Consider the following 27,994-nt stretch of genomic DNA (forward strand, 5'->3'; position numbering starts at 1 on the left):
TGTAGTTTGTGGTCATTAACTTGACAATATGGAGCGACTGAGATTACCATCCGAGCTAGGACCGTTCACTGATTATTCCAGCAGTTATCAAGAAAAAAACGTGAAAAAGGCAGGAAAGCAGGAGGTACGTGTTTGGTTTAAAGAGTCCGGGTCAATCCGATCTAATCTGTTGCTATAATGTTAAGAACGATTGTCGAGGAGGGAACGGTTCGGGATACAGATGTTACAGAAACAATTGGTGTGGTAGTTTGACGGGAGGGACATTATTGTTATTTCTAATGATTTCCATGCATTGAGGCCAAACCATGAGCAGTATGAAGGATCAAGCGCCGATTCGCAAACAGAGCTCGGAGAATAACTCTGTTAGCAGTAGTGAATGGGATATGGCAAACGATGTGTTCGTGTCCGGCTACGACGACAATCCGGTCGGAGACGGTGTCGTTGCCAGGGACAGAGACCCGGGGCAGCCCGGCTTGGACAGACACCTGCCGCTGTTACCCCAGGACGGCATGATGCTGGGCCTGGCTGGGGAGCAGTATCCGGCTTCATCGTATCTGGAAATTGATCCGAACTACACCGAAAGTGACGGGAATGTCACAACCAAGAAGCGCATACGGTCCAATAGCTCCAGGCACCGCGGTGAGATCGTTACGGAGCTTGGACCGGAGGAGGTGCGGTGGTTTTACAAAGAAGACAAGCGGACGTGGAAACCCTTCATCGGACACGACTCTCTAAAAATCGAGGTCGTCTATAGGAGATTCAGTGAGCAGAACCCTGACAAAGTAGATCCAGATGAGGCCGACGGGAAGGAGGCAGCCAAGTCCGACGAGATCCAGCCGGGCAGCGAGGCGGTGTCAGACGAGTTGACGGACCAGGACTACATCAGTGTGGAGGCAGTGTGTGTCCGAGGGGGACTCTACGAAGTGGACATCAAGGAGAAGGAATGCTACCCTGTTTACTGGAACCGTGAGTATGTTCATGATTTATAACCATAACACTGTTACAATATTAGTACTAGTAGCAGCTACTAAAGGTACTGCTGCATTAACTGTTACAGTAACACCACCAGTATTATTACTATCACATTAACTGCTACAGTAACACCACCAGTTTTATTACTATCACAGTAACTGTTACAGTAACACCACCAGTATTATTACTATCACATTAACTGCTACAGTAACACCACCAGTTTTATTACTATCACATTAACTGTTACAGTAACACCACTAGTTTTATTACTATCACATTAACTGTTACAGTAACACCACTAGTTTTATTACTATCACATTAACTGCTACAGTAACACCACCAGTTGTATTACTATCAACATAACTGTTAAAGTAACACCACTAGTTTTATTACTGTCACATTAACTGCTACAGTAACACCACCAGTATTATTACTATCACATTAGTTGTTACAGTAACACCACCAGTATTATTACTATCACATTAGTTGTTACAGTAACACCACCAGTACTATCACATTAACTGCTACAGTAACACCACCAGTACTAACACATTAACTGCTACAGTAACACCACCAGTACTAACACATTAACTGCTACAGTAACACCACCAGTATTATAACTATCACATTCGTTGTTACAGTAACACCACCAGTATTATTACTATCACATTAACTGTTACAGTAACACCACCAGTATTATTACTATCACATTAACTGTTACAGTAACACCACCAGTATGATTACTATCACATTAACTGCTACAGTAACACCACCAGTTTTATTACTATCACAGTAACTGTTACAGTAACACCACCAGTACTATCACATTAACTGTTACAGTAACACCACCAGTAGTATTACTATCACATTAACTGCTACAGTAATGCCACCAGTACTATCACATTAACTGTTACAGTAACACCACCAGTATTATTACAATCACATTAACTGATACAGTAAAGGCTGGATTATGCTTCCGCGTCGACACAACGCAAGGGGGCTTGCGGACCCCTTGCGTCCTTGCGGACCCCCCTAACGTCAACGCAAGGGCCTGACGTGTGCCTCCCAAAAATCCTCGACGCGCGTCGAGGCGACGCAACAGCAACGCAACACCAACGCAGCGGCATCGGCTGTGATTGGTCCGCTAACTACATCCGCTGGAGACCGCTATCCGGTTTCCACTCATAAACACCGCCATTTAAACTTTTAAAAGGCTACTTTTATTGTTTTCACCTCGTTTTATTGTTTGCACCTTCTCGCTTTTGCACAAAGAAATAAAACACCAAGTTCTGAAAAATTGTGGATGTTTAAAGCCGGAAAGTAAACAAATACGCTATAACGAAGCTACGACGATATACGCCAAGAGTCTCGGTCGGTCGGTCAGTCTTTACAAAAAACATAGCGCCCTTTACCGGTGTGGCATTGAATTGCATTTCGACACGTAAACCCAACGCAGAACCATCACGGTCTCCAAGCAACTGCGTGGCCGTTGCGTTGCCGTTGCGTTATCACTACGCGGAAGCATAATCAAGCCTTAACACTACCAGTATTATCACATTAACTGTTACAGTAACACCACCAGTATTATTACAATCACATTAACTGTTACAGTAACACCACCAGTATTATTACAATCACATTAACTGATACAGTAACACTACCAGTATTATCACATTAACTGTTACAGTAACACCACCAGTAATATTACTATCACATTAACTGTTACAGTAATACCACCAGTATTATTAGTATCACATTAACTGTTACAGTAACACCACCTGTAATATTACTATCACATTAACTGTTACAGTAATACCACCAGTATTATTAGTATCACATTAACTGCTACAGTAACACCACCAGTATTATTACTATCACATTAGTTGCTACAGTAACACCACCAGTATTATTACTATCACATTAACTGCTACAGTAACACCACCAGTATTATTACTATCACATTAGTTGCTACAGTAACACCACCAGTATTATTACTATTACATTAACTGTTACAGTAACACCACCAGTATTATTACTATCACACCATGTAAGCCTGCTGTTAGCATGACTGTTAGCTCCGCTCCTGTTTCTGCCATCGCTGTAGCGTCTAACATCTTCCTGCTAAAATTAGACCATTTGTCAATTGTCAAGTTACTGGCTCTGCCATCTCTTATCATCGATTCATTTGTTTTATTTCCATCAATAGTTTAATCATTGTCAGGAAATTGTGAAAAATACACATCAAACAATGTCTGATCTTATATATGACTTTTTGCATTTTTGTTTGATAAATGATTTAAACAACGAATGGATTATTTATTCAAATACTTTTCAAAAACCTATTGATTGATTGTAAATGATACATTACTTATGATACATTACTTATCAAGATGACATATAAATAATGTAATCAGCATGTCAGTTGCAGTTCCCTTAATTGTAAACCTTTCACCACTTTCTGTCTTCATATTGCTTTGTGCTCCCTCTTTAATTTAAAGTGTCTCTTGGTTAGACAGGAAGTGAATGAATAAAGCAGAGGCTGTTGTGGTAATCATCCCTCAGAACAAGACCGTATTCCTGTGATGAGGGGTCAGTGGTTCATCGATGGAACATGGCTTCCCCTGGAGGAGGACGAGAGCGACCTCATTGAGATGGAGCACCTTGCCCGTTTCAGGGGGCAGCAGATGAAGGACACCTATGAGATGGAGGTGATGACCACCACAGTGGACAGCAAGGATGGTACGGATGATAGACACAAAAGATGTGTTTGTGTGTGTGTGTTTCGCTTGATGAATTGTGTCACTTGCCGTTAATCCCTGTGTGACTGCCTCCCAGCCATCCACAGTTTGAAGCTGAGCAGGAGTCATGTGGACTGGCACAGTGTGGACGAGGTGTACCTGTACAGCGACGCCACCACCTCCAAGATCGCACGTACCGTCACTCAGAAACTGGGCTTCTCCAAAGGTACAAGGACAAATGACAACAATATCTTGTTTAGTCATTCAGTTCAAAGTGACCTCCTGACGAATTTGTCCTTGGTAGCAATATCGATCTTTTATTATATAAACTATTAATATTGCAAATACAAGTTCAATTTTTTGGCAACAATTATTCAACAGTTCATTAGATGGTGCTGGAATTTACATGGGTAAATCAGCTGATCGACAGGAAGTTGGTCAAAACAAAGATGGAATGTTGGTCAGTCTGTCTGCTCTACTGACAGACTAATTATGCTGCAATAAAAAATATCAAAGTCAGATGAACATTTGCAGTTGAAAGAAGTTAAATAATCACAATAAATGTTACAGCAATACTCCCATTTAATCAATACATACAGTATTTTGCAAATTGCAAAATGTTTAAAATGGCAATAATTTAATTCAATTCAATGTAATTTTATTTATGGTGTCATATCACAACAGAAGTCATCTCAGGACACTTAACACATTGAGCAGGACTAGAACACACTAATGATTGTCAGAGTCAATACATTTTCAAAGTCCCAAAGTCATCCAGGGTCAAGTGTTACAGCGACAGTGGCGAGAAAAAACTGCCTTAATAGGCTTTTAGGCAGAAATCTGGTACAGCCCAGGCCCTTGGGTTCCAACTGCATTTGGTGTTGGTAGTAGTATAGTAGTACACAATAAGATGGTATTGGGACTTAAGCATCGTTATACTGTTGTATTGTGATTCCCACCCCTATCAGGTAGTAATGTTCCCTCTCATGTTGTCAGCCTCCAGCAGTGGGACGCGTCTCCATCGGGGATACGTGGAAGAGGCAGCACCTGAGGACACCCCACCTGAAACTACACACATTGTCTTCGTGGTGCACGGCATCGGCCAGAAGATGGACCAGGGCCGCATCATCAGGAACACCAGCATGTGAGATAGCGAGAACAGACAAGTGAACAAGGAATGGGAATAAAGTAAAAAAGCAAGTTATTATTTTGTGTTGTAGGATGAGAGATGCTGCCAGAAAGATGGAGGAGAAGCACTTCTCTGATCGCGCCACAGAGCACGTAGAGTTCCTTCCTGTGGAGTGGAGGTCAAAGCTGGCTCTGGATGGAGGTATGCTGCAGCTCAGCTCATCTCTACACAGGATCACTGCTTTGGTACAGCAAAGGGTCCTTAATGTGTTACACGATTCTATTTATCGACCCCCTTCTCCACCTGCAGTTAACTTAAATGAATTAAAAACATTTACAATCATCCCTGATTAGGGGTGATACAGTACATTTTTTCATACCAGAAATCTTCGCGACAGGATGTTGCCTACGCGAAAATCCTCCCGGTGCACCCGGATGTTTGTTTTACACACCAGGAGTTTTATCCACAATGCTTTGTCAATGCACCAGATGTTGTCAGCTGTAGCATGCTAGTTGGTTTAGCGTGGTTAGCCAGGTAATCAGCTCACACTTTGTGTCAAACTGTATGTGATACGTGTTAAACTGGGCGACGGCATCACCTGAATGCGTTTATTAATTACCTGAACGAAACATAAACAGACTGAAGGGCGAGTCCCTCTACTCACTTCCCTTCTAAGTCATAACTCATGCTAGTGAGTAGGTGTGGGCCGATCGACCACCAAATATCGATACTACTGATACCACATCTCAATTTTGAAGATCAATTCTCACGTCAATAGGATCAATACCAATTTGGGTTTCTCACTTTTGTTGTACCCATTAATTAAAGATGGCACGCACTCGCTTCTCCACTACTGTTGTCGTGTCATGTGCACAGCAAATAACAGTGGACAGAAGAAAAACTGTCTTCAGTGCTACGCTAATGAACGAAGCCATTTTTTTTCTTTGCCTACTAAATACATGTTTCAGTTGGGGATCAAACTGGTCTCACTGGTGGAAGGTAGCTGAGTTACCTAGAAAACATTACTTTAGTGATGGAATTTAGCTAAGTTAGCTAGCTAGCTAGCAAGACAAGCTGACGGGCGTGTTGGTGAGGTACGTTGTGTGAGACCAGAGATTGTGATGGGAATTTTTCATTTAATAGTTCATTATAGTATAATTAGTAATTTGAGTAGTTTTAACTCATACTATTCCAAGTGTCATGAGGTAACCTGTATTCTGCACTTATGTCATGTCATGTGTTACATGAGTTGTAAAATGCATCTTGTGACACCAGCACAGCTGGCAAGTCAATATGGATCTATGGACACTGATGAGTGGTTCAAACACCACATTCTGGACAAAGTTCTCCGTCTACACAAACAACGGAACAATGTTTCTCTGATGACATCACAAACAACTGTATAAAAACCCCTTCTCAAGACTGAAGAATTGGTCAGACTCTTAAGGAGTCTGCCCCTATCTGGCCAGAATAATAGTTTGCTCTGAAGCTGTATGTCGGTGATGCGGTCCGCTTGGATACCCTGTTTGCGAGGGCTTTGACTTATTAGACTTTGTCTGTTTACAGTCTGTCTGTAGCGACTGCTAGCCTGTTTTTGGAATCTTTATAGAATAAATTACTAAAAGCTCTGTTAGGAGTTGTATTTCTGATTTCTCATCAGGTGATCATAAACTGATTTCCACCACAGAGATGAAGTTCACTGACGGTTTCACACTAAACTAAATGATACGAAGACAAACTGGAACTTTCTGGACTTGTAAAATATAATTTGTACTTTGAATTTTGTAATTCATGGTACAATTAAAATGGGATCAAAGTACTATTTGTCTCCCCATTGACTACCGTGCATATTTATTCTAAAATAATGGGGTACACATCGAGGACCTCTCTATATGTATGTTTGATACAGTAAGTACATTTCTGTGTGTTGTCTCTGCAGATACCGTGGACTCCATCACCCCAGATAAAGTGCGAGGTCTTAGAGACATGCTGAACAGCAGTGCCATGGACATCATGTACTACACAAGCCCTCTGTACAGAGACGAGGTGAGGCTGACTGGAATATACGCAACTCACATCCAGCCTTTTAAGTTAAGCATCGCTGTGCCTCCTCACAGCTGCACTTTGACCCCTGCTGGACTGTTAGTCCCCTGAGCACAAATCAACTCCCTCAGCCACAACTAAATCCATGGCTAGAGCACCATATATAAATCATATGATTTACTGCCTGACTATGAACGAATAGATGATGAATCAAGACTCATCAAACATAACCAGATCTATTTCAATCAAATGTCTTTGTGTGTGTCTGTGTCTGCATGTAGATAACCAGGGGTTTGACTCTCGAGCTGAATCGTCTTTACTCACTCTTCTGCTCGCGAAATCCAGACTTTGAGAAAAATGGGAAGGTGTCCATTGTATCGCACTCGCTGGGCTGCGTCATCACCTTCGACATCATGACAGGCTGGGACCCAGTGCACTTTCATCATCAAGAAGCGCCAGACGCAGAGGAGACAAAGGTCCGCTGGCTGAGTGATGAGGAGCGCCACCTTCAGGAACAGCTGAGACTCACACGCCTCAGGTACTGCACACGCTGTTTGGTCCGGAATAGGTGAGGACATGCATTTGGTATGAAATGGACCTAAAGATGCCAATACTTCAGTGATACTGCCAGTTTGTGTCCACTTTTGTATTGCATAAGCTGAGGTAATATTTACTAGTACCATACCATAGTTTGAATGTGGAATAACACTGCCCAACTATCAGTCATTCTCACCTCTATCTACTGTCCATCATTCAGGCTGAGGGACTTGGAGCATCAGTTCCAGGGTCTGCGGACCTTGTCTTGTGCAGTGCAGGCCTTGAAATTTAAGGTAAAGTTAATCAATATTTGACTGTCCTTATCTGTCAACTGTCAACATTAATCTCCTGCTCAGAATGTGTCCTAGATATGTTACAACTACAAACCATCTGAGTCAAACTACAAATCTTCTACAACTCTGATCTGATTCATACTTCTAACTGATTGATTCAAACTGTCGTACTAAAAGACTGATCGGTTAGTATGACTCAGTACAGCCACATGTAACTCGCCAATGAGTAGCTCTGTAGCAGCAGGTAGGGCTGTCTCTTATTCTCTCATGTTGAATTCCTCCTGTTCTTTGTGCTGCAGGTAGAAAATTTCTTCTGCATGGGCTCTCCTCTGGCTGTTTTCTTGGCGTTGCGAGGAATCCGACCTGGAAACAATGGTGTGCAGGGCCACATCCTCCCCACATCTATCTGCAAACGTCTCTTTAACATATTCCATCCCACTGACCCCGTGGTGAGCTGCATAGATTACAACCATCATCCACTTTATGATGTTCAGAGATGAGTAAGGCATGGATCACACCAAGATGCGTGGCTAGAAACGTCACTGTCACACTTGGCCCTGGCAGCCAATCACATCTAGCAAGAGGCGGGCTTTACTGCTAAACCACTTCCTACCTGTTTTGATGTCGGTAGTTATAGTAGGAACAGACAATGAAAGATTGATATTAGTGTTTTTAAATTAAGATGAACTATATATTTTTGGCTGCGCCGTAGAGGGCCAGCAGGCTCTGCAGCTGAGTAAGTCAGTAAGTAAGTGAGTAAGTAAGTAAGTAAGTAAGTAAGTAAGTAAGTAAGTAAGTAAGTAAGTGAGTGAGTAAGGAAGTAAGTAAGGAAGTAAGTAAGGAAGGACGTAAGTAAGCAAGGAAGGAAGGATGTAAGTAAGTGAGTAAGTATAGAAGGAAGGTTGTAAGTAAGTAAGTAAGTGAGTAAGTAAGTGAGTAAGTAAGTAGTAACTGACTGATGAAGTTGCACCCGTTGGTCATGAAGCGCTCAGTCGTCAGAGCAGCAGAAACAGTCACATTCATAGCTAAAGTTATTTACACTTCGGACATTTAGTAGACGCTTTTATCCAAAGCGACTTACAATAAGTACATTTGTTGGAAGAAAGTGAAACAGTATATCCCTATCACAGCAGCTGTAGCTACCTTTATCACAGCAGCCATAGCTGCAAAGCAGCTGCAACGTCTAAACAATCTAACTTCACCCCCTAATAGACAGCAAAACTCTAAGTGAAACTTCATCAACATGTTTACGTGATTAATCAGCTCGTTGCATGCGTTGTTATTGGAGGTAATTTGGCTGTTTACTGTGATAATGGTCTTGGTTAGCTTAGCATTTTGAATAGCATTAGCCAACCCTCAGCCACTGGCTGCACCTGAAAATCCTCACCAACATGATATTTAGTCACCACAACACTGACATTTATTAGTATGCCCGACACCTTAGTATGAAAAGCAGTATTCCTGTGACTATGTATGACATACACCCTCTCCTTAATTAATAGTAAAAGATTCACTAAGTGGCTTTCTGTATGCTTAGAGATAGAAAACCAAAACAAAAGTACCGTAGGCAGATCATTAAAGAAAATCCATGATTAAATATAATAAAGGCAAGTCAGAGCAGGTGATTTTAAGATGCACATTATATAATGACTGTGAAGGATACTGGAAGCTCTGGCAGTGCCCTGCAGCGCCCCCTGCAGGGCCTGGACCTCACAGCCCCAGAAACAGCTCAGAACACAGGGCTCCTGACAGTAAGGCCTCACTGACACGCCGTCTGCAAGGGAGTGTTGGCTAATGTTAGGATGTCAGTTCTCATACTGGATACATTACATGGCAGGATCGATTAGAGAAATGGTTGCTTCCAGCTCCATGTATGTTTTTATGCTCTTTTTCTCCTTTTTATCATCAGCTGGTCGACGACGCACCGTACCAAGGACGTGTCTCAGTGTGTTCGTAGCCTGATGAATAACAAACAGAATCAAAACCTTTCAATGGATGCTCTATTATTATGCACAACAAAACAATAAACATGATATGACAGAGTGACAAATGCGTTCAAATAAAATGTGTAAAAATAACTTTTGTTTATTTGTTTCAGGCGTACAGATTGGAGCCTCTGATCTTAAAGCACTATAGTAACATTGTACCTGTTCAAATCCACTGGTGAGAAAAATGACATGATAATATTCTGCTTGTTAATGAACCACAGCAGTGAATGTGATGATCTAATGGATTGTTTTGTCTCTCTCTCTCTTTGTTGATCTGTTATTTGTGAAATAGTTGTGTTGCTCAATAGAATGTAGAATATAAGTTGAGTGGTATAATAAGTATCATGTTGCAGTCTTTGGGTGATTTAATGAAAAGAACAGCTGCAGACAGAATGAGGATGACATCTTTCAGTGACCTGAGCTTGATGTGGATGTGATGTGCAGGTACAACACCACCAGCCCAACGCCGTATGATCAGATCCGGTTCACGCTGCTCAACCCCCCGAAGGAGACTGCATCGGTGTCAGACTCAGACAGCATCCCCAGCCCTTGCACCTCCCCGCCTCAAGCCCGACGACACTACGGAGAGTCCATCACCAGCCTCGGCAAAGCCAGCATCATGGGTGAGCACACAGGAAGTAGTACAAGTAGAGTCATATTCTTTCCTGTATTAAATCAGCACTTTCAACCCGCACTGTGTACCTGATCTGAGCTGAGAAAACAGGAGCAAGGCCAGCAGCTGACAGTCTCAACAAATGGATAGAAGCCATTATTCTCCAGGTCTGACAGCATAATGTTACTCTTCCTTTATACATCAGATGTCGTGTGGAGACTAAACATTATAGGCCGCTGGAAGCTGATGGAAGACATACAGACATGTTAGTGTCATGTTAGAGATTACTAGGCTTGGGAGGTATTACAGTATTACGGTATACCTGGGTATTCAGAAACAGGGGCCTCATTCACCAAGCGTTCTTAGGAGGAATTTTATTTTTAAACAAGATTTTGTTCCTAAACCCCGTTTATGCAGTTTCACAAAGATTCTGGTATTCACCAAGGTTTTCTTATTTGGGATTTGTTCTTGGGTAAGAACAAATCACACGTTTGCGTGCTGACATGTTTGTGCAAAATAATTGGGGAACGTAGCCCAATGTGAGTAAAAGTAGTGTTTCTTCTTCACAAATGTACTTGACTATAAGTAAAAAAGTAAGTTGCATTTAAACTACTCTTAAGTACAATTTATCCAAAAAGCTACTGAAGTAAATGTAACGGAATAAATGTAACAGGTTATAACCCACCTCTGACTGTGTGTGGTCATAAGACCTCATTCACCAAATAGTAATAATAATAATACATTTTATTTATAGGCGCCTTGCTGAGCCCGCAAGGACACCGTACAGTGAATTAATAACAACAACCAATAATAGTAATAATAATTAAAACTGCGAGCAGTGATAACGGGCCCTCGCATGGCACGTAACTCGGTTAGTGCTACGGCCGCCTGACGTGTCGGACCGCCTGGCCTGGCCACCGCCACAGGGCGGGTCGTCCCCGGCCACCGCCACGTTGCCAGTCGTCCCCAGTCGTCCCCGGCCACCGCCACGGCTGGCGCCTGTCGTCCCCGGCCACCGCCAAGGCGTGGGTCGTCCCCGGCCACCTCCACGCCGTGGGTCGTCCGCGGCCACCGCCACGGCGCTGGTCGTCGCTTGCCTGAATCGTCCTGTCCATCACTGTGTCAGATGATTGAAGTCATCACGTTCGACTGGGGCGCAAAGTTCCACGACACTGGGACCTTATACAGTGTAAAAACATGACATTTCATGTCGCCAATAGGTGGCGCTCTGATTGTGAGTCAATATTGCAGTGCTGACGTGTTCAGGGTGGGACTCTCATCAAACGTGAGAAGTTTGAAAAAGATCGGACAATGGACACTGAAGTTATAACAGTTTACATTTTTGTGGTCGAAGCATGAAATTCGTCCATGTTCAGGACACCGTCCTGGCCACGCCCTTTGACTTATGTAAGACCTTTTGATGATTTTTAATCATTGCGGCATCTAGAACAGTCTCACAAAGTTTGGTAGGAATCAGATAAACGGTCTAGGAGGAGTTCGTTGAAATACTGCATACAAAAGGCGAAAGATCGGTTAAAATTTCACATTAAATTCAAAATGGCTGGCTTCCTGTACATTTTAGGCTATGGGTCCAAGAGGCTTTTTTGTACATCTCTACATGTTCTACGTACCTACAAAGTTTCATGCGGGTACGTCAAAGCTAAAGGTGATCTTTCTCTTCAGAGGAGCGGTAAAAGTGTAAAAACATGATAGTTCCAGGTACCATCAGGTGGCGCTCTGAACTCATGTCAATATTGCAGTGCACACGTGTTCAGGGTGGGACTCTCATCAAACGTGAGAAGTTTGAACCAGATTGGATGATGGACACTGAAGTTATAACAGTTTAGAGTATTGTGGCGAAGCATGAAATTCGTCCATGTTCATGGCGCTGCCCTGGCCACGCCCTTTGACTTTTGTAAGACCTTTCGATGATTTTGCATCGTTGAGGCCTGTAGAACAGTCTCAGCGAGTTTGGCAGGAATCGGATGAACGCTGTAAGAGGAGTTCGTTAAAATACAATCCCTACAATTGGTAAAATGGGAAAAATGGCCTAAAATGGGTGATTAACTGTAGCGCCCCCGAGTGGTCAATTTTGATATAACTTTCAGGTTAGGAGATGTCAACATAACCTGCAAGTTTCAAGAAGATTGGACGTTGTATCTTGAAGTTACAACAACTTCCTGTACACTGGCAAAAACGTCACGTACCTGCCACGCCCTTTGACTTATGCAAGACCTTTTGATGATTCTTCATCATTGAAGACTTGAGTACATGATGACCAAGTTTGAGGTGAATCTGATAAAGCTGCTGGGTTGAGTTCGCTGAAGTATAAAACTTAAAACTTTCTATTGCCAGTAGGTGGCGCTCTCATTGTGAGTCAATATTGCAGTTGGGATGTGTTTAGGGTTGGATTCTTGACAAACATATGAAGTTTTGATCATATCAGACAATGTACATTGAAGGTATAACAGTTTAGATTTTTGTGGTCGAAGCATGAATTTCGTCCAAGTTCAGGACGCCGTCCTGGCCACGCCCTTTGACTTATGTAAGACCTTTCGATGATTTTGCATCGTTGAGGCCTCTAGAACAGTCTCAGCGAGTTTGGCATGAATCGGATCAACGCTGTAGGAGGAGTTCGTTAAAATACAAAGCCTACAATTGGCTAAAATGGCCAAAAATGTCTGAATTACTGTAGCGCCCCTGAGTGGTCAATATTAATAAAACTTTCAGTCGTCCCCGGTCGTCCCCGGTCACTGCCACGGCTGGCGCCTGTCGTCCCCGGCCACCGCCACGGCGCGGGTCGTCCCCGGCCACTGCCACGGCTGGCGCCTGTCGTCCCCGGCCACCGCCACGGCGCGGGTCGTCCCCGGCCACCTCCACGGCCACCTCCACGGCGTGAGTCGTCCCCGGCCACCGCCACGGCACGCGTCTTCCCCGGCCACCGCCACGTCGGCGGTCGTCCCTTGCCTGAATCGTCCCGTCCATCACTGTGTCAGATGATTGAAGTCGTCACGCTCGACTGGACTGCAGCAGTGATGGCCGTGTGTCCGCTTCGAGTTTTGAATGCGATATGAGATGACTGTGCTCACCGCTTAAAAACGTAGTAGGCGACACTGGACTGACCCATGGTGCCACTTTGATCACTGACTTACTTAGGGACTGTACGTTATTTATTTTAAGACCCAGGAATTTTCGGACCTCTGATCACTTTATGCATAATCCTCCCAGCGATATCATTTAGTTTGACATGACCCTGCAATCGACATGGCAGAATTAATATGATCCCCGGACAATTTATCAATGTCACATCACAAATATTGAGTGACGAATGGTCAGTTATTAATATTTCACATCAACAGCATCGTGTGACGAACATATGCTCCGTAAGTTAATAGTATTATAATATGACTGCCCCATCATAAGGGGATTACTAGAGCTGACTGATTAAATCAACATGTTAACTGTGCTGATAGCTCAGTGGTAGAGTTAGTGCCCCATGTACCGAGGCTCCCTGCAACGATCCTGGGTTTGAATCCACCCTGCTGTCCTTTGTTGCTCTCTCTCTTCCCTTTAACTCTCACGCTGTCCTCCCGCAATAAAAGGCCATTAATATAACTTTAAACAAATGAATGTGTTGCTTGGATGTATTCTTATAACGTGGTGTTTGACAGTATCAGCTTCATTCTTACAACTTCAATCCCGGCGGTGTTAAATTGACTTGGGAGCAAATAAAATAAATCTAAAAACATAATTCAAAGTGGTCAGTAGGCTGTACGCTGACACAGAAAAGTCATGCCCTCCGATGAGAATCTGTATCTCTCATATAAAACATCAGTCTCTGAACAGTCTAGTTCTCCTAAGAGACCCGATCCCAGATCCACCTAGCATCTTCTTTTTTTGCCGAACTCCACAAGATCTTTTACAAATGCTGATGCCATCTTCAAGAGAGCTGATTGGTCAGTAGGCGGTGCTTTTCTACGCATTGATCTCTTATCAGGATTAGGAAACCTCCTAATCCTGATAGCACTTTGAAAGGTTTTTCATGACAAAAGTTAAGGAACTCTCTCTCTCCCCCAAACCGACTAAAAAATGTTAGGTGACCCACCCCTCAACAAAGACTATTATAAGGAACACCCCCCCCCCCCCCCCCCCCCCTTTTCCTCCAGTGGTTCTTTCCATAAATACCGAACGGCCCCTTACAGACTTACTCAGCCACAGGGCAACTTTGTGTTGTAAATGTGTTTTTTTTTTGTTTTTTTTTGCTGAAGTTGTCGAATCTTGATTAGGTTATGGGTGCACATACAGCCACTGATCAGCTGATATGGATTGGTGATACAGATTGATTGGTGGTATCTCTATTTCTGATCAGAAGAGCTGATCAGATGATGCATCGATTCTGAACTGAATCATTTTAAATACTTGTTTGTCTGTTTTTGTTGGTGACTAAAGCTGCCTCCATAAAAGTAACCTGGTTACTTGCTGAATTCAAGTCACTATATTCAAAACACTATATATAGAATTCACATACTTAAAATGTCCAGATTTGGACCCAATTAACAACACTACTGAATACACAGATACATTGTAGGGTTTAGTTAGTCTTTTCAGGTAGGTGGTGTTTCTTGTCAGGGTACATTAATGACTGTACGGCCTAGTGATCAGTCCGCACATCATCTAACATGAATACTGGCGTGAGTCTGTATTGATAACTGAAATGAGAGAAGTATATGAAGCATAAATCTTGAGCATGAATCCCCTCAGGTGCTGCCAGTCTTGGAAAAGGAATCGGAGGAATCCTGTTTTCCCGCTTTTCCCGCTCTAGCGGCCAGGTTGGTGGAGTAGAGGAGGAGCCGTCTGACTCTGAGGGTGGAGCCTCTGAAGTTGAACCTGTGGAATCAGGAGAGAAAGGAGCGACCGTCGCAGAGAGCGAAGAGAAGGACAAAGACATAGAGGAGGAGAGGCCGGAGGTGGAGCCCGTCATGTCCCAGTCCACCTCAGCCATTATGGACAGTGCCTCCTGTAAGTACACTGCTTTTGGTCAGAAACGTACCTGCAGCCATGGGTGTCGGACCCAATGTATGAGGGCGGGACAAGTCCTCAATTTTTTTAAATTATTACTTTGGACCCCCACTTATACAGTGTCCAATGTCAGCGCATCTGTCTGTCAGTTTCACTTTCAGTTGTGAATCATTAATTTCAGTGGAACAGCTCAGTCCCTTGTAACTTTTTATGCTGTTTAAAATGTTCCGGGGAAGCACCCCCAGACCCCCCGTTAAATTGTCCCTCCACATTTATTTTGCACACCTGCAGCTGTATGTCAGGGTCAAACCCAACGACTGTTTCCTGAAGTCACTTTTCATTAAGTTCATTCAAAAATCTCTCTGATTCTGTTCCAATGCCCTGCTTGGCCTTGCTGAAGTGAAGAGGGTGTGATTCCGACACAATGTGTAGGAACCAGTGGCTCAATACTAATGACATCCATACAAGAACAGAGTTTACTTATGGCAAACTTGACCAGGAAGATAACCAATGATGATGATAACACGGGACACCAATTATGTTGGGGCCAGCAGAGGGTGACACTTGGAATATGTTTTTTATTAAAATAACTAATAATAATAAGATGATGATATGATTTATATCAAATCATTCTTGGGGCACCACCCTTTTAGAAAGGGGAAAATAGCAAATTCACAATTGAATTTAGTCTCATTGAATATGCTGACTATCTACTATGGCTATTTGGAACTTTGATTAATAATGAATTAATGATTTTTAATAAAGTTACCTTTTAATAGCTATTACGTCTGTAGAAATTTGGAATTATTTGCAGAGCAGAGGTTGATAGCATGCATTTATTATGCAATATTATTAAAAGACAACAGTCTGTTCAAAAAGGTTTATTAAACAGTAAAACACTAAGTCTAAATACATCTATATAATCTACCAACTGAACTGGTAGTGTAGATATACAACATCTTAACAAAACAACACATCAAACAAAATCACATTGAAGCATTAATGTTAACTAGTGCTGTCAATCACTGCACAATTTGCCATAATTAATCGCAATTAATCGCTTTGTTTCTTCTTAAGAATAAAGTATGTTATAATGGATATTTAAATGTAAAATATAATAAACTTCTGGTCTATAAACTGAGTGAACGATAAGTCTAGTCTAGACAGGCCAAAAGTCGGGGCCTGAGATAAAGAAGTCAAAGTTTAAGCCGTCAAAAACTTTTAAGCTTCGAGAGTCCAAGTCAGTTTGTCATGCGCGCTAAGAGTTTTACCTCTTTCTAAGTCATTTTGGGATCCACTACCTAAAGTATGACGTCATCAATTGTTTTCAGCATGGATTGAATTGCTGCAATACATTTGGGAGGGAGGGATTTGCCCCTCTTGTGATCACATGTCCCAAATAGATTACTTCTTTTACAATTTGGAGTTTTCTCCAGGCTAGCCTTGTGTCTAAATTTGTCAGTAGCGCTACTGTGTCAATTTGGTTTTTGTCACAAATCTTTTAACTAGGAAAATAGGTGTGCACACACATGGAACAATAATGCCTAATTTTAATAAAGGTTCCAATATAATTTTTATACCATCGATGGCTTCTTGTTTGAGTGGGTATCGTTTAAGGCACGGCCTATAATAAAATTTGGGGTGCACTATCAATAGTGCGGCGCCTTTCATGAGTCCCACATCATATTTATGAGTGGCCCATAGTGACGGAGGAACCTGGGACAGAGCAGCGTTTTCTATCCACTGATATCAGTGAATACAAATCCGTGCTGTTCATGTACCTCCAAGAGCTCTGCTGTTCTTTACAGTACTGTTCTCATTCCTGCGGCTTTCAACACTTTACAGCTAGCGCTATATTCCCCCCTAGGATCCCTTGCAGCAACCGGTCTGAAATCTATAAGGCCAAGACAACGCTGCAACCACGGCTCCCCGTTTCATTCTTCGCGCTTGTCTCCCCTTACAACAACGGTTGCCCATCCCTAGTTATCTGTCTCATTATTACCAGCTGTGCACGTCAATGAATTACCAGGATTCACTGGCGTATACTAACGAATAAATACAGGTTTAACTATGACATGTCTGTCAACAACTCTCAGTGGTTGTGAGAAATACGTATTCAACATTCTTTCGCTCTGACTCTGTAGGCTGTTTTAGACAATTTAAAAATTTCTCACCGCGTTTTCTGTTGTCCTTTCAACTGGATTGGATCGGCAATCGGGGCTCCGCTGGAGGGCAGCTTCTCACCCCTTGGGGAGGAATACGGCCTCCTGTCCATCCGACGGAGTCCAGATCACACGTCCAATCCCATCCTCGTCGCCAAGTTTGTGGTGGAAATCAGTTTATGATCACCTGATGAGAAATAAGAATACAACTCCTAACAGCGCTTTTAGTAATTTATTCTATAAAGAGTCCAAAAACAGGCTAGCAGTCGCTACAGACAGACTGTAAACAGACAAAGTCTAATAAGTCAAAGCCCTCGCAAACAGGGTGTCCAAGCGGACCGCATCACCGACATACAGCTTCAGAGCAAACTATCTGGCCAGATAGGGGCAGACTCCTCAAGAGTCTGACCAATTCTTCAGTCTTGAGAAGGGCTTTTTATAGTTGTTTGTGATGTCATCAGAGAAGCATTGTTCCGTTGTTTGTGTAGACGGAAGACTTTGTCCAGGATGTGGTGTTTGAACCACTCATCAGTGTCCATAGATCCATATTGACTTGCCAGCTGTGCTGGTGTCACAAGATGCATTTCACAACTCATGTAACACATGACATGACATAAGTGCAGAATACAGGTTACCTCATGACACTTGGAATAGTATGAGTTAAAACTACTCAAACTACCAATTATACTATAATGAACTACTAAATGAAAAATTCCCATCACACTCCATAGAACAACAATTCAGCTTAGTCCTCCTTTACATTCAGCCAGTTACTGAGACAGACCAGTCTGTTTACATTGTCAGAGGACAAAGCAGCACACGCCACATCTAGTGTTTCTCACGCAGACAAATTACCGGGATAATTTTAAAAAACTGCTCGGCGATCACTCGCCACGATCCCCCCCTCCCCGCTGACGCCGCAGCCTCAGCCAAAATCTTACGCTGAACTCCATTAAAAACTAATGGCTAACAGCTTTGCGGCACACGTCGTCATAGGTCTTACGTCAGCCGCCACGGGAAGTAAACAAAACACAGCTGTGTTAATTTCATTAAAAAAAATTAACGCATTAAATATTTCATAATTAACGCAAAGATTAACGTGCTAATTTTGACAGCACTAATGTTAACACATTTAGTTCTGTGCTCATGTTTATGAATTTCTATCCTAAGCTATGTCCAGATTGTTACCAGTCCTCATGGAAAGGGGGATCCTTTGTTGATCCTTATGAAGAAAGGTTGTTGTCCTTGTCCTGGCTCGTGTTGCCTGGAAATGAATGTGTGTCCTGGGAGAAGAAGGCTTAAGGTGGAAGGCCAGAATGGGCCTCAGTGGTCGTTGCCTTGCCTTCGCTGCTTGGAAGGGGGTCACATTCCAGGCCAGAAGGTGCAGGAAAAAGAGAGGTGCTCTCAGGTCGAAGTTGTCAGAAAAGAGAGAAGGTGCTCCCAGGTCGAGGTTTTCAGAGCAAGAGGGTGACTCACAGTGTTGGCATGCTTTTGTTGAAAAGGGACAGAGGGTTCTAATCCAGTTGGAGAATCAAAATTGGAGTCTCGAGTTCACAGATACATGTCAACTATAAGCATTCTCCTTCACCCCAAAAGGAAAATGGGGTAGGAGAAGAGCTCTGCCAGACCCACCTGTGCAGTGAGTGGCTGGAATGTCTGACAAAGGAATGTATGTTTTACATAGCAGAATCTCACATATTGATGTTCTGAACACAGTTCAATCCTCATCTATGAATTATAGACGCAAACCTTGATTTCCAACAATAATGATGTGATGATGTCAAGTAAAACATGAGAATAAAATGACATTTCTATAGGCTGTAGTTCAAATATACAATATTTGTTTAGGAAGAAACAGACCCCTCCAAAAGACCATGCTGTGTTCTCACCAAGCTTGAAGCCAATATTTCACACAGCATAATTCCTTTCAAAGCCAATGTAAAGATGTGAATAGACTCAAATCACCACTGGGTGCCACCAGCTGGTATGAATTCTGCAAATGGTGCAAAATTTGTGAGAAATTTGTGTGACACCTTGTCACTGAAGCCTAGCAGCGAGATTCTCCTCATGTTATCACTGACATCCTGATGTTGTTGAATTAGAATCAGGAAACAAATAGCTCTGTGATAGAACCTCATATTAGGACGGAGATGAGACCAAACTATTTGTATACAGGTATGTGTATATACTATAGACCTTTTATGGTACAAACAACAACTTTGATGCCTTATTTATGTCTAGATAACTTTATATTGAGTGTTGATGGAGCAGCTACAATGTTAGCACAGCCTAGCACACTCCATACTCCCATTCAGAAGATTTAACAATGATTTCAGACTTTTTAGAAATCATCATTTATATGTTTGTTTTGTTTTGCGATTCAATCATATATGTATATATCGTCTGTTGGTGGAAACTCATGAACCCACCAACACGATAATCTGTGTAGGATGCAGTTTTAAGGAAGCCTCATCCATATTTCTGTCAGAGCTCTCTGATGTAGTTAAGAAGCTGTTCTACCTGAGATGCTGAAGGCTCTAGATTAGGGTGCATCATTTGCCCCAATTTTTTCATTTTTTTGGAAAATCAATCTGTACCTATAATAATGTTTTTACACTAACTAAATTCAACTTCCATGATACATTTTATTAAATTCTATTGAAATCTAAGGGGTCCACTGGGCCTCTGAATTTTCCAACTAAAAACGTCCATACAGCTGGGCTGAAAAACATTTTTTTTCTTAAATAACGCCAAAAATAATGGATCTAGCCCTATAATGTCAAAGATAATGTAATGTAATGTATAATGTAAAGCTTCTGGCAGGGTTCTGAAATGGAGGCTCTGAATGATTGTTAAACCTGAGAAGCTGTGAATGCTTGTCAAACCTTTATTTTTAAACGCCAGAAGCTCTGACTGATTGTAAAACCATAGAGACTGATGGTTAAACATTAGAGACTGATTGTTGAACCTTAGAAAATGACTGATTAGTTTTAACCAAAGATGCTCTGACTGATTGTTGAACGTTAGAGACAGATTAATAAACCTTGGAGACTAATTGTTTATAATTTGGGACCACCTAATTATTAACCCAAAGAGAGGGATTGTTAAACCTTTGAGAAACTGACCAATTTTTAAACCTTATATCAGTGGTCTCAAACTCAAATTGGCTTAGGGCTGTTGATGGTATTGTCATCTCATAGGAGGGCCATGTCAACATTCTGATGCTCTGTTTGTTAAACCTTAGAGACCCTGACTGATTGTTAAACCCAAGAGACTGATGGTTCAAACTTTAAGGGCCCTAGTTTCGTAGACCAGGCGCAGTCGGGGCGCACCTGCGCCACGCCAACGGGACTTTGCAAGTTTCGTGCACGGTGCAGTCTGGTGCAGGCACTCCTCCCGTCACTCCCACCCACGCAAGTGGGAAAGAGGGAGGAGAAGAAGTCGTGAGTGGGAGACGAGGAGGAGACAAGGCGTGGAGTGGGATTAACACAGCCGATTCAGATCTTCACCAATCAAATGAGCTCCTCTCCTCACCTTTAATGCACCAGGCGAGGTGCAGTTCAAGTTTCGTCACTTGACAACCCAATGACAGAAGCAGCGCCGCCGCTCCAAACACGCGCATCACGCGCTGTGCGTAGGGCACCAAGTGCTGAGGGGACACCAAAAATATTATGAAAAATCATCATAGTTATAATAATTATAATGCCGATATTATATCACTATAGAAATTTAACGCACATTTTAGGCATGTCTATCACAAAACAGGGTCAGGGTGCACAGCAGTAGACACAATGGTGGCTGCGCTCCACAGCTGCACCGGATTCCCCGTCCAACACCAGAACGGCGGGACGCCGCTCAGACCAGCTGCAGCCCAAACTCCGGTTCCAGCTCACGGCAAAGTTGCGCGTTTATCCACGACAAGGACAACAGGCTGCCAAGGCGGGAGACCAGGCACGAGCTGCTGTATTTTTTTTTTAAAGATTTTTTCAGGCATAGACACATTTTATTAGCAGTGGATAGATATGAAAAACAGGAGAGAGAGAGGTAGGTGTGACATGCAGCAAAAGACCTTCGGACGGGATGCAAGCAGGGTCGGTCACTGTTTTTCGGGTCGGGGGGGCATCATAAAGGAATTCTGCTTAGGGCACCAAAATGGCTAGCGGCGGTGATGGACAGAAGACAGCAGCAGCAGCAGCGCCAGACGGCCAAACTTTTCCCAGGATGAAACTGATGTTTTGGCTGGGCTGAGTTTCCGTTACGCGTGCCATCCGCCTTTGATCTGATGTCAGATGTGACGGGACAATCTGTATAGATATAAATTCACGTGTTGATTCAATTAGTTGCATTAAATAGTGTTTGTTGTGATCATTTATTGCATTTAAATGTGCCTGGAACTGTGGAAACCTGTGAGGTCTTGGTGACATGTGCGCACTGCCCGCCGGTGAGCCAAACTGCCACTCCGCCAGCTGTAATTCGCCTTGCGCCAAGAGTAGACCAGGTCGGAGCTGGCGGGCTTTTGGTGCAGTCTCTGCGAGGCTTTTTGCCACGAAACTTCCGCTGCGCCAAGCTGAATCTGTGACGCCTCCCCCTGCTGCTCCGCCACACCCATCTTGGTGCAAGGCTGGTCGAAACTTGCATTGCACTGGCTCCGCCACCCTGCGCCACCCTGCGCTGGGCCACGAAACTAGGGCCCTGAGACTCTGACGCATAATCTTAAACGGAGAGGCACTGACTGATTGTTAAGCCTTTTAAACTGATCGTTAGACCTTACAGAGGGATTATTAAACCTTAATGTCTCTGAACTATTATTATACTTTAGAGACGGATTGTTAAACCTTAGAAACTCTGACTGATTGATAATCTTGAGTTCAATCACTGACAGAATTAAAAAATTAAGAATTTAAATGCAAAACAGAAACAGACGAGACAAAACAGTGCAAGGAGAGGCATGAAATCCATAGGGGCTTATGATAACCTCACCTATTATAAACAAAACAACAAAATAGGGCATAGAAATATGAGAATAAAATAAAATTATATATAATGTAATGCATATGAAACAGAATACACTACACTGTATGTGTATAAACAAAGCACCTTGAAACCTTGAAATGTGGATGGGGGAGTGTCTGTCGCTCTGCTGTCTCCTGAAGTCCACTATCATGTCTTTAGTTTTGCTGACGTTCAGAGAGAGGTTGTTTTCCTGGCACCAGCTGGCCAGTGTTTCCACCTCATCTCTAGGCGATCTAGTTGTTGGTGACGAGGCCCACAGTACACTCCAGGGTTTTTTGGTAAGTGCAGATGGAGGTCATGGGTACAATGTCATCAATACATTTACTGCTTTAACCAATGACAGAGCCTGTGTACTCGATGTCACCATCAGATACTTCCTCAAACATCTGCCAGTCAGTTGAATCAAAGTAGTCCTGTAGGACTTTATCAGCCATATTGTTCCACTTGTGAATTTCCCCAGTAACTGGTTTTTCCTGTTTGAGCCTTTTTTTTGTATAGGCAGCAGGATGCCACAGTGATCTGCCTTACCAATTCTGAACCTTAAGCCCAAGTTATGCTTCCGCGTCGACACAACGCAAGGGGGCTTGCGGACCCCTTACGTCCTTGCGGACCCCCCTTACGTCCAACGCAAGGGCCTGACGTGTACCTCCCAAAAATCCTAGACGCGCGTCGAGGCGACGCAACACCAACACAACACCAACGCAGCGGCATTGGCTGTGATTGGTCCGCTAACTACATCCGCTGGAGACCGCTTTCCGGTTTCCACTCATAAACACCGCCATTTAAACTTTTAATAGACTACTTTTATTGTTTTCACCTCGTTTTATTGTTTGCACCTTGTCGCTTTTGCACAAAGAAATAAAACACTAAGTTCTGAAAAATTGTGGACGTTTAAAGCCGGAAGGTAAACAAATAGGCTATAACGTGGCTAACGACGATATACGTCAAGAGTCTCGGTCGGTCGGTCAGTCTTTACAAAAAACATAGCGCCCTTTACCGGTGTGGCATTGAATTGCATTTCGACACGTAAACCCAACGCAGAACCATTACGGTCTCCCAGCAACTGCGTGGCCGTTGCGTGATCACTACGCGGAAGCATAATCAGGGCTTTAGAGATTGACTATTGTTAAACCATAGAGGCTGATCATTGAACCTTAGAGACTCTAGAGACGTTTACATAGAGACTCTGACTGAATGTTGAATTTGTACTTGTAACATTTTCATCTATTTAATTGCCTTTGAGACTCATTGCGACAGGGGCGGCTGTGGCTCAGAGGTAGAGCGAGTTGAGCTTATACTGAATGTAGACTCTAACTGATTGTTAAACCTGGGAGACTGATAGTCAAACCTCAGATCCTGCAGGACCCATGTTGATTCCATCCTGTGGGTGCTTTAATTAATTCATGTAAGCATTTTGATTTAAAAATAGACATATTTATTCATGAACATTCCTTTCTTTCATTACCACGTTTCTGTCATTGGCTACTCGACTGTGAAATGGTCTGTTGACTCAGGCTGCTTAGATCAAAGCGTTGACTATTCTGGGTGGACCCTAATTCCTACATATCATATCTTATTTTATCTAAGCAGCAAATTCTGCCAGTCAAACATACACAAACGAATCAAACAACGTGAGTGGTGTCCACCAGGGTTCAAGGGACACTAATCTGTTGTCTTCTTTGTCCTAGTGGAGCTGGAGAGACGCATCGACTTCGAGCTGCGGGAGGGCCTGGTGGAGAGTCGCTATTGGTCAGCAGTGACCTCACACACAGCCTATTGGTGCTCTTATGATGTGGCTCTGTTCCTCTTGACCTTCATGTACAGACCACAAGAGGCTGTTGAACCTGCAGAAGACAACCCAGAGACCTGAGAGTCAGACTGACACCTGGATGCTTTACACCACTTTCTGTTATCACCTTTGGAAATAGAAAGTGAAAGAATGAAGTCTCCTCCTTCATTCTTCATTCAGATAAAACAACTGAATTGTGAAATATTTAATGTAAATATATTATTTAATGTATTATTAGGTATAGGTTTTGGACATGTACAAATTTGTAAGTTGAATTCATTCTTGATTTGATTGGTTTGGCTTAAATCTAAAGGCTGCATTGTTCACTAAACCCCACAACACTTCAATGTTTATTTGTCACTATAGTTTTAAGCGTTTCATTATTTTAACTGATCAGACATCCTGCATCCACAGATGGTTGATAACAATGAATTGACCCAGCACACAAACCACAATTTACTCACCTGAATATGACCTTTGCTCCAGACGTACTGGCCTTCTGTCAGTTGTGTCCGGCTTTGACGTCCTAACCAACATTATTTGTGTGATGATAGAGCTCTGTTGGATGTGTTGCTAAACCTGTCGCCATAGAGACAACCCCAGTACTTAATCCAGGTCTAATCTTTGTTTGTGTCAAATATCTGTATGTATGTGTAAACATTTTCTCATAATCTCATCCCTCAAATAAGATTAGGTTACATTGCAGAGAAGGGCTGCGGTCGAAAAGCCTTTTTTGCTTAGGAAGGTTCCTCACGGAAATAATGACACTTAGTTTCTAAGTGGTAGCCATGATAAGAGCTGGTTAAGTTGCTTCGGGAAGGTGCATCAGTGCTGCCTTTAATGTCTCCTTTAGCGTAGGAAACAGCGGACCATCCTTTACCAAAGGAAAGGAGATTACGCCGCCCTACAATTCCTTGCGAGAGCAACATATAAAGTGACGCACGATTTGGCCGTTCATTAAAACAGACAATCTTCCATACAATAAAGTAATTGGAATTGTTTTAGTGGACAGGGATAATAACCATTTAATTAAATTTGTATTTATTTTACAATCATGTTACAAATATAAAAACATTTAACTAAAATAACAAAACAATGAAATGTAACTACAGCAAACTGTCAAAAAACGTATTCTTATAAGCAACATTCATCATCAACATAAACAAATATTACATCTCCAAAAAGGAGGGAAATAGATCCAACACTTCTCCATAACTCAAACGTTTAATAACTTAATGTATCATGTAAACTCTTTTGTTACTGAAAGCCTAGATTCCATATTTTAATGTTAATTCCAACCTCGGAAAATAAATAATATATGTGAGCTGACTGTCCACATTTAACATGAGGTAATCCTTTATTTGTCCCACGGCAGGGCATTTACATGTTCCAGCATGAAATGGGAGAATTAGTTCAATAACAAGAAGCACAAGTTAAAAAGGCAATATAGGCCCACAATAAACAATTAACAGGTAAACATGGCAACATATAACTTAACGGTCAAATTCACATTATTGCACATAGGGAATATTGATATTAGACAGTTTAATCAGTATGCCATGTGTGAATGAACATTGTTGGTCTGTGTGGTTTACTAGCAGCATAATTGATGCTGTTTATGGAACCAACAACATGGGGAGAAGTGGACGTCATTGTAGTTTTGCCACCTAGACCCACATCAATCATCAGCTGTCAATCATCAGCTATGTCCAGTGGGAATCTCTGAGCACCGCAGTCGTCTTTTCCTCAATACTTACAGTACGAGTTCTCCTTCTCATCTTTCCTTCACCTCATGACGTTTTCCATCAAGGCCAAGAGGAAAGGAAAAGACGTCATTTTTGGACTTTTCGACCACTGACATTAAATCTGAATGCAGCAATTAGTGATTTTGACCACTGGAGGGCAGAAAGACTCCAAAACAGACTTGAGCAACAGAGCCTGAGTGTAGCATCAACTAGAATCAACAAGCAGCATGTGAGCAGAGCAGCAGCAGCTTCTGTTTCTACACAGTTCATGTTGTGTGTCTTTCCAATGCTGCCTTCGGGGTGACTGCGTTTACATGCACTTCAGTAACTAGGCTGTTGTCGGTTTTGGTTTTGAAATTTCGTTTTTTTGATTTCATACACGTAAACAAGAATCTTGTATCGGTGTAACCAGGTTTACATGAGTCGTCAGTGTTGGTCTGACAGCAGAGCTGCCAATTCAGTCCAAAGTCTGACTGACAGTGAAACTAAAACAAAGGACATGAGCCATGTGTCAAAAACACACTTTAGGTGATTTGGGATCCATGTTGAGAAACACTTAGGTATTGTAATTGGGCATGTTACATGATGCTTCCTCTAAGAAAACATATTGAAACAGCAGCTCAAATAAACTCACGGGCAGATGTCCCTCTTTAACTGTTTTAAAGAGTGATGTCGAATAGATGGTGCAAACGGAGTTTGCAACAATGGGTCGAGAATAAAATATGGATTTCAGATGTTTGAGGCCCAACAACATGAGAGATTAAAGTGATTGAAGTGATTCTTGGCAGTTCTGTAGTTCCATAAAAAGGCACTTTAATTGAGTAATTGTTCAAAGTAGGATTCGGCAGGATTTGAGATGTTTGATAAGTAACTGAAAAGGACAATTTGCCCCAGTAACCTGATGTCATGTGGCAGGAATGGACCACTATGAGTTATGAGCCAAGACAGAAGATGTCACTGATCTACAAGTTTTAAAGGAACAGTGTCGGATTTGGCAGAAAATCATTTTCAGAATTCAATAGAAAGAACCATTGTGTTTTGGTAAGTTCAGAATGAGCCCTCATACTGTGTCCCAGATCAGCGTCCACTCTTCGGAGGCTTCATCTGAAGTCCGAAATAGTCCCAGAGGCTGAGACAAGGCTCTTCCATCTCAAGGACTCATTCCACTGCAGCCCAGAGATTCAGCCTTTTTTCCTGATTCAGAGGATCCAACTGATCCTTCATGGCTCAACGTGTCCCAAGATCCATTGCGCGGCAGTGATGACTGGATTTAAATCAACATGGCATCTAAAGCGAATCAGTAGCAGGAGATGCAGCAGAATAAACGCTCTCGGCCTGAAATCATGAAGCATCCATCAATATAAAAATGAAAAGAATAAAATATGATCTCTGGTGCCATTTTGATCAGATAATGCTAGTCACCTCTTCTATGCTCTTTCTTGTCAACCACAGCTGGTTGCTAGGCGATGGGAGAGGCAAAGGGTAGGGGCAGAGACAGCTTGTGACATAAACAGGAAATCTGTCGTATTTCAGAGACTGCTCAGTTCGGCCTTTGTGGTCTACATTGGCACTGTATTGTGACACATCTCACATCTACATCGTATGCAGGTACTTTTGAGTCCACCATGATGCACTGCCATGTTTCTACAGTACTCCAGAATGGCCAAACCAAAAAGTGAAAGATTCTCTTGATTCCCTAAGTACCAGTAAAACTAGTTTGTTGAGTAAGCATACTGAGTACAGGACTACATGTGGAAACATGTGGAGTTAGCATCATTGCAGCTACAGTGCATGTTTGTAATAGTGTTGTAAATGGACCATTACTATTCTTGATCGTCATATTTGATAATCACAGGGCTGACCTTTTGTTTCTAATATTTAGTTGATAATAAAACTGTGCCAAATCCTTGTGAGATGCCAAGAGGCTTTTTCAGCTGGTAACATGAAGCTGAT

General features: G+C 42.5%; 1 protein-coding gene across 1 annotated transcript; it reads left to right on the plus strand.

The window, feature by feature from the left end:
* Positions 1-39: 39 nt before the first annotated feature.
* On the plus strand, positions 40-27,994 carry ddhd1b (DDHD domain containing 1b). Its single transcript, XM_084031061.1, has 13 exons — positions 40-966; positions 3,535-3,711; positions 3,808-3,936; positions 4,707-4,854; positions 4,931-5,040; positions 6,779-6,885; positions 7,164-7,420; positions 7,640-7,712; positions 8,012-8,161; positions 9,811-9,875; positions 10,145-10,323; positions 15,075-15,332; positions 24,196-27,994. The coding sequence occupies exons 1-13, from the start codon at positions 306-308 to the stop codon at positions 24,375-24,377; spliced, it is 2,496 nt and encodes an 831-aa protein (XP_083887187.1). The 5' UTR covers positions 40-305; the 3' UTR covers positions 24,378-27,994.

The sequence above is a fragment of the Eutrigla gurnardus genome, assembly GCF_963514095.1.
Source record: "Eutrigla gurnardus genome assembly, chromosome: 16".
NCBI classification, from domain to species: domain Eukaryota; kingdom Metazoa; phylum Chordata; class Actinopteri; order Perciformes; family Triglidae; genus Eutrigla; species Eutrigla gurnardus.

What these genes read in the sequence shown, in the direction of transcription:
- ddhd1b (XM_084031061.1), top strand. Translation starts at nt 306, where the DNA reads ATGAGCAGTATGAAGGATCAAGCGCCGATTCGCAAACAGAGCTCGGAG. An exon ending in GAAACTGGGCTTCTCCAAAG is followed by an intron (nt 3,937 to 4,706) that starts GTACAAGGACAA and finishes TCATGTTGTCAG; the next exon opens with CCTCCAGCAGTGGGACGCGT. An exon ending in AAAGCTGGCTCTGGATGGAG is followed by an intron (nt 5,041 to 6,778) that starts GTATGCTGCAGC and finishes TTGTCTCTGCAG; the next exon opens with ATACCGTGGACTCCATCACC.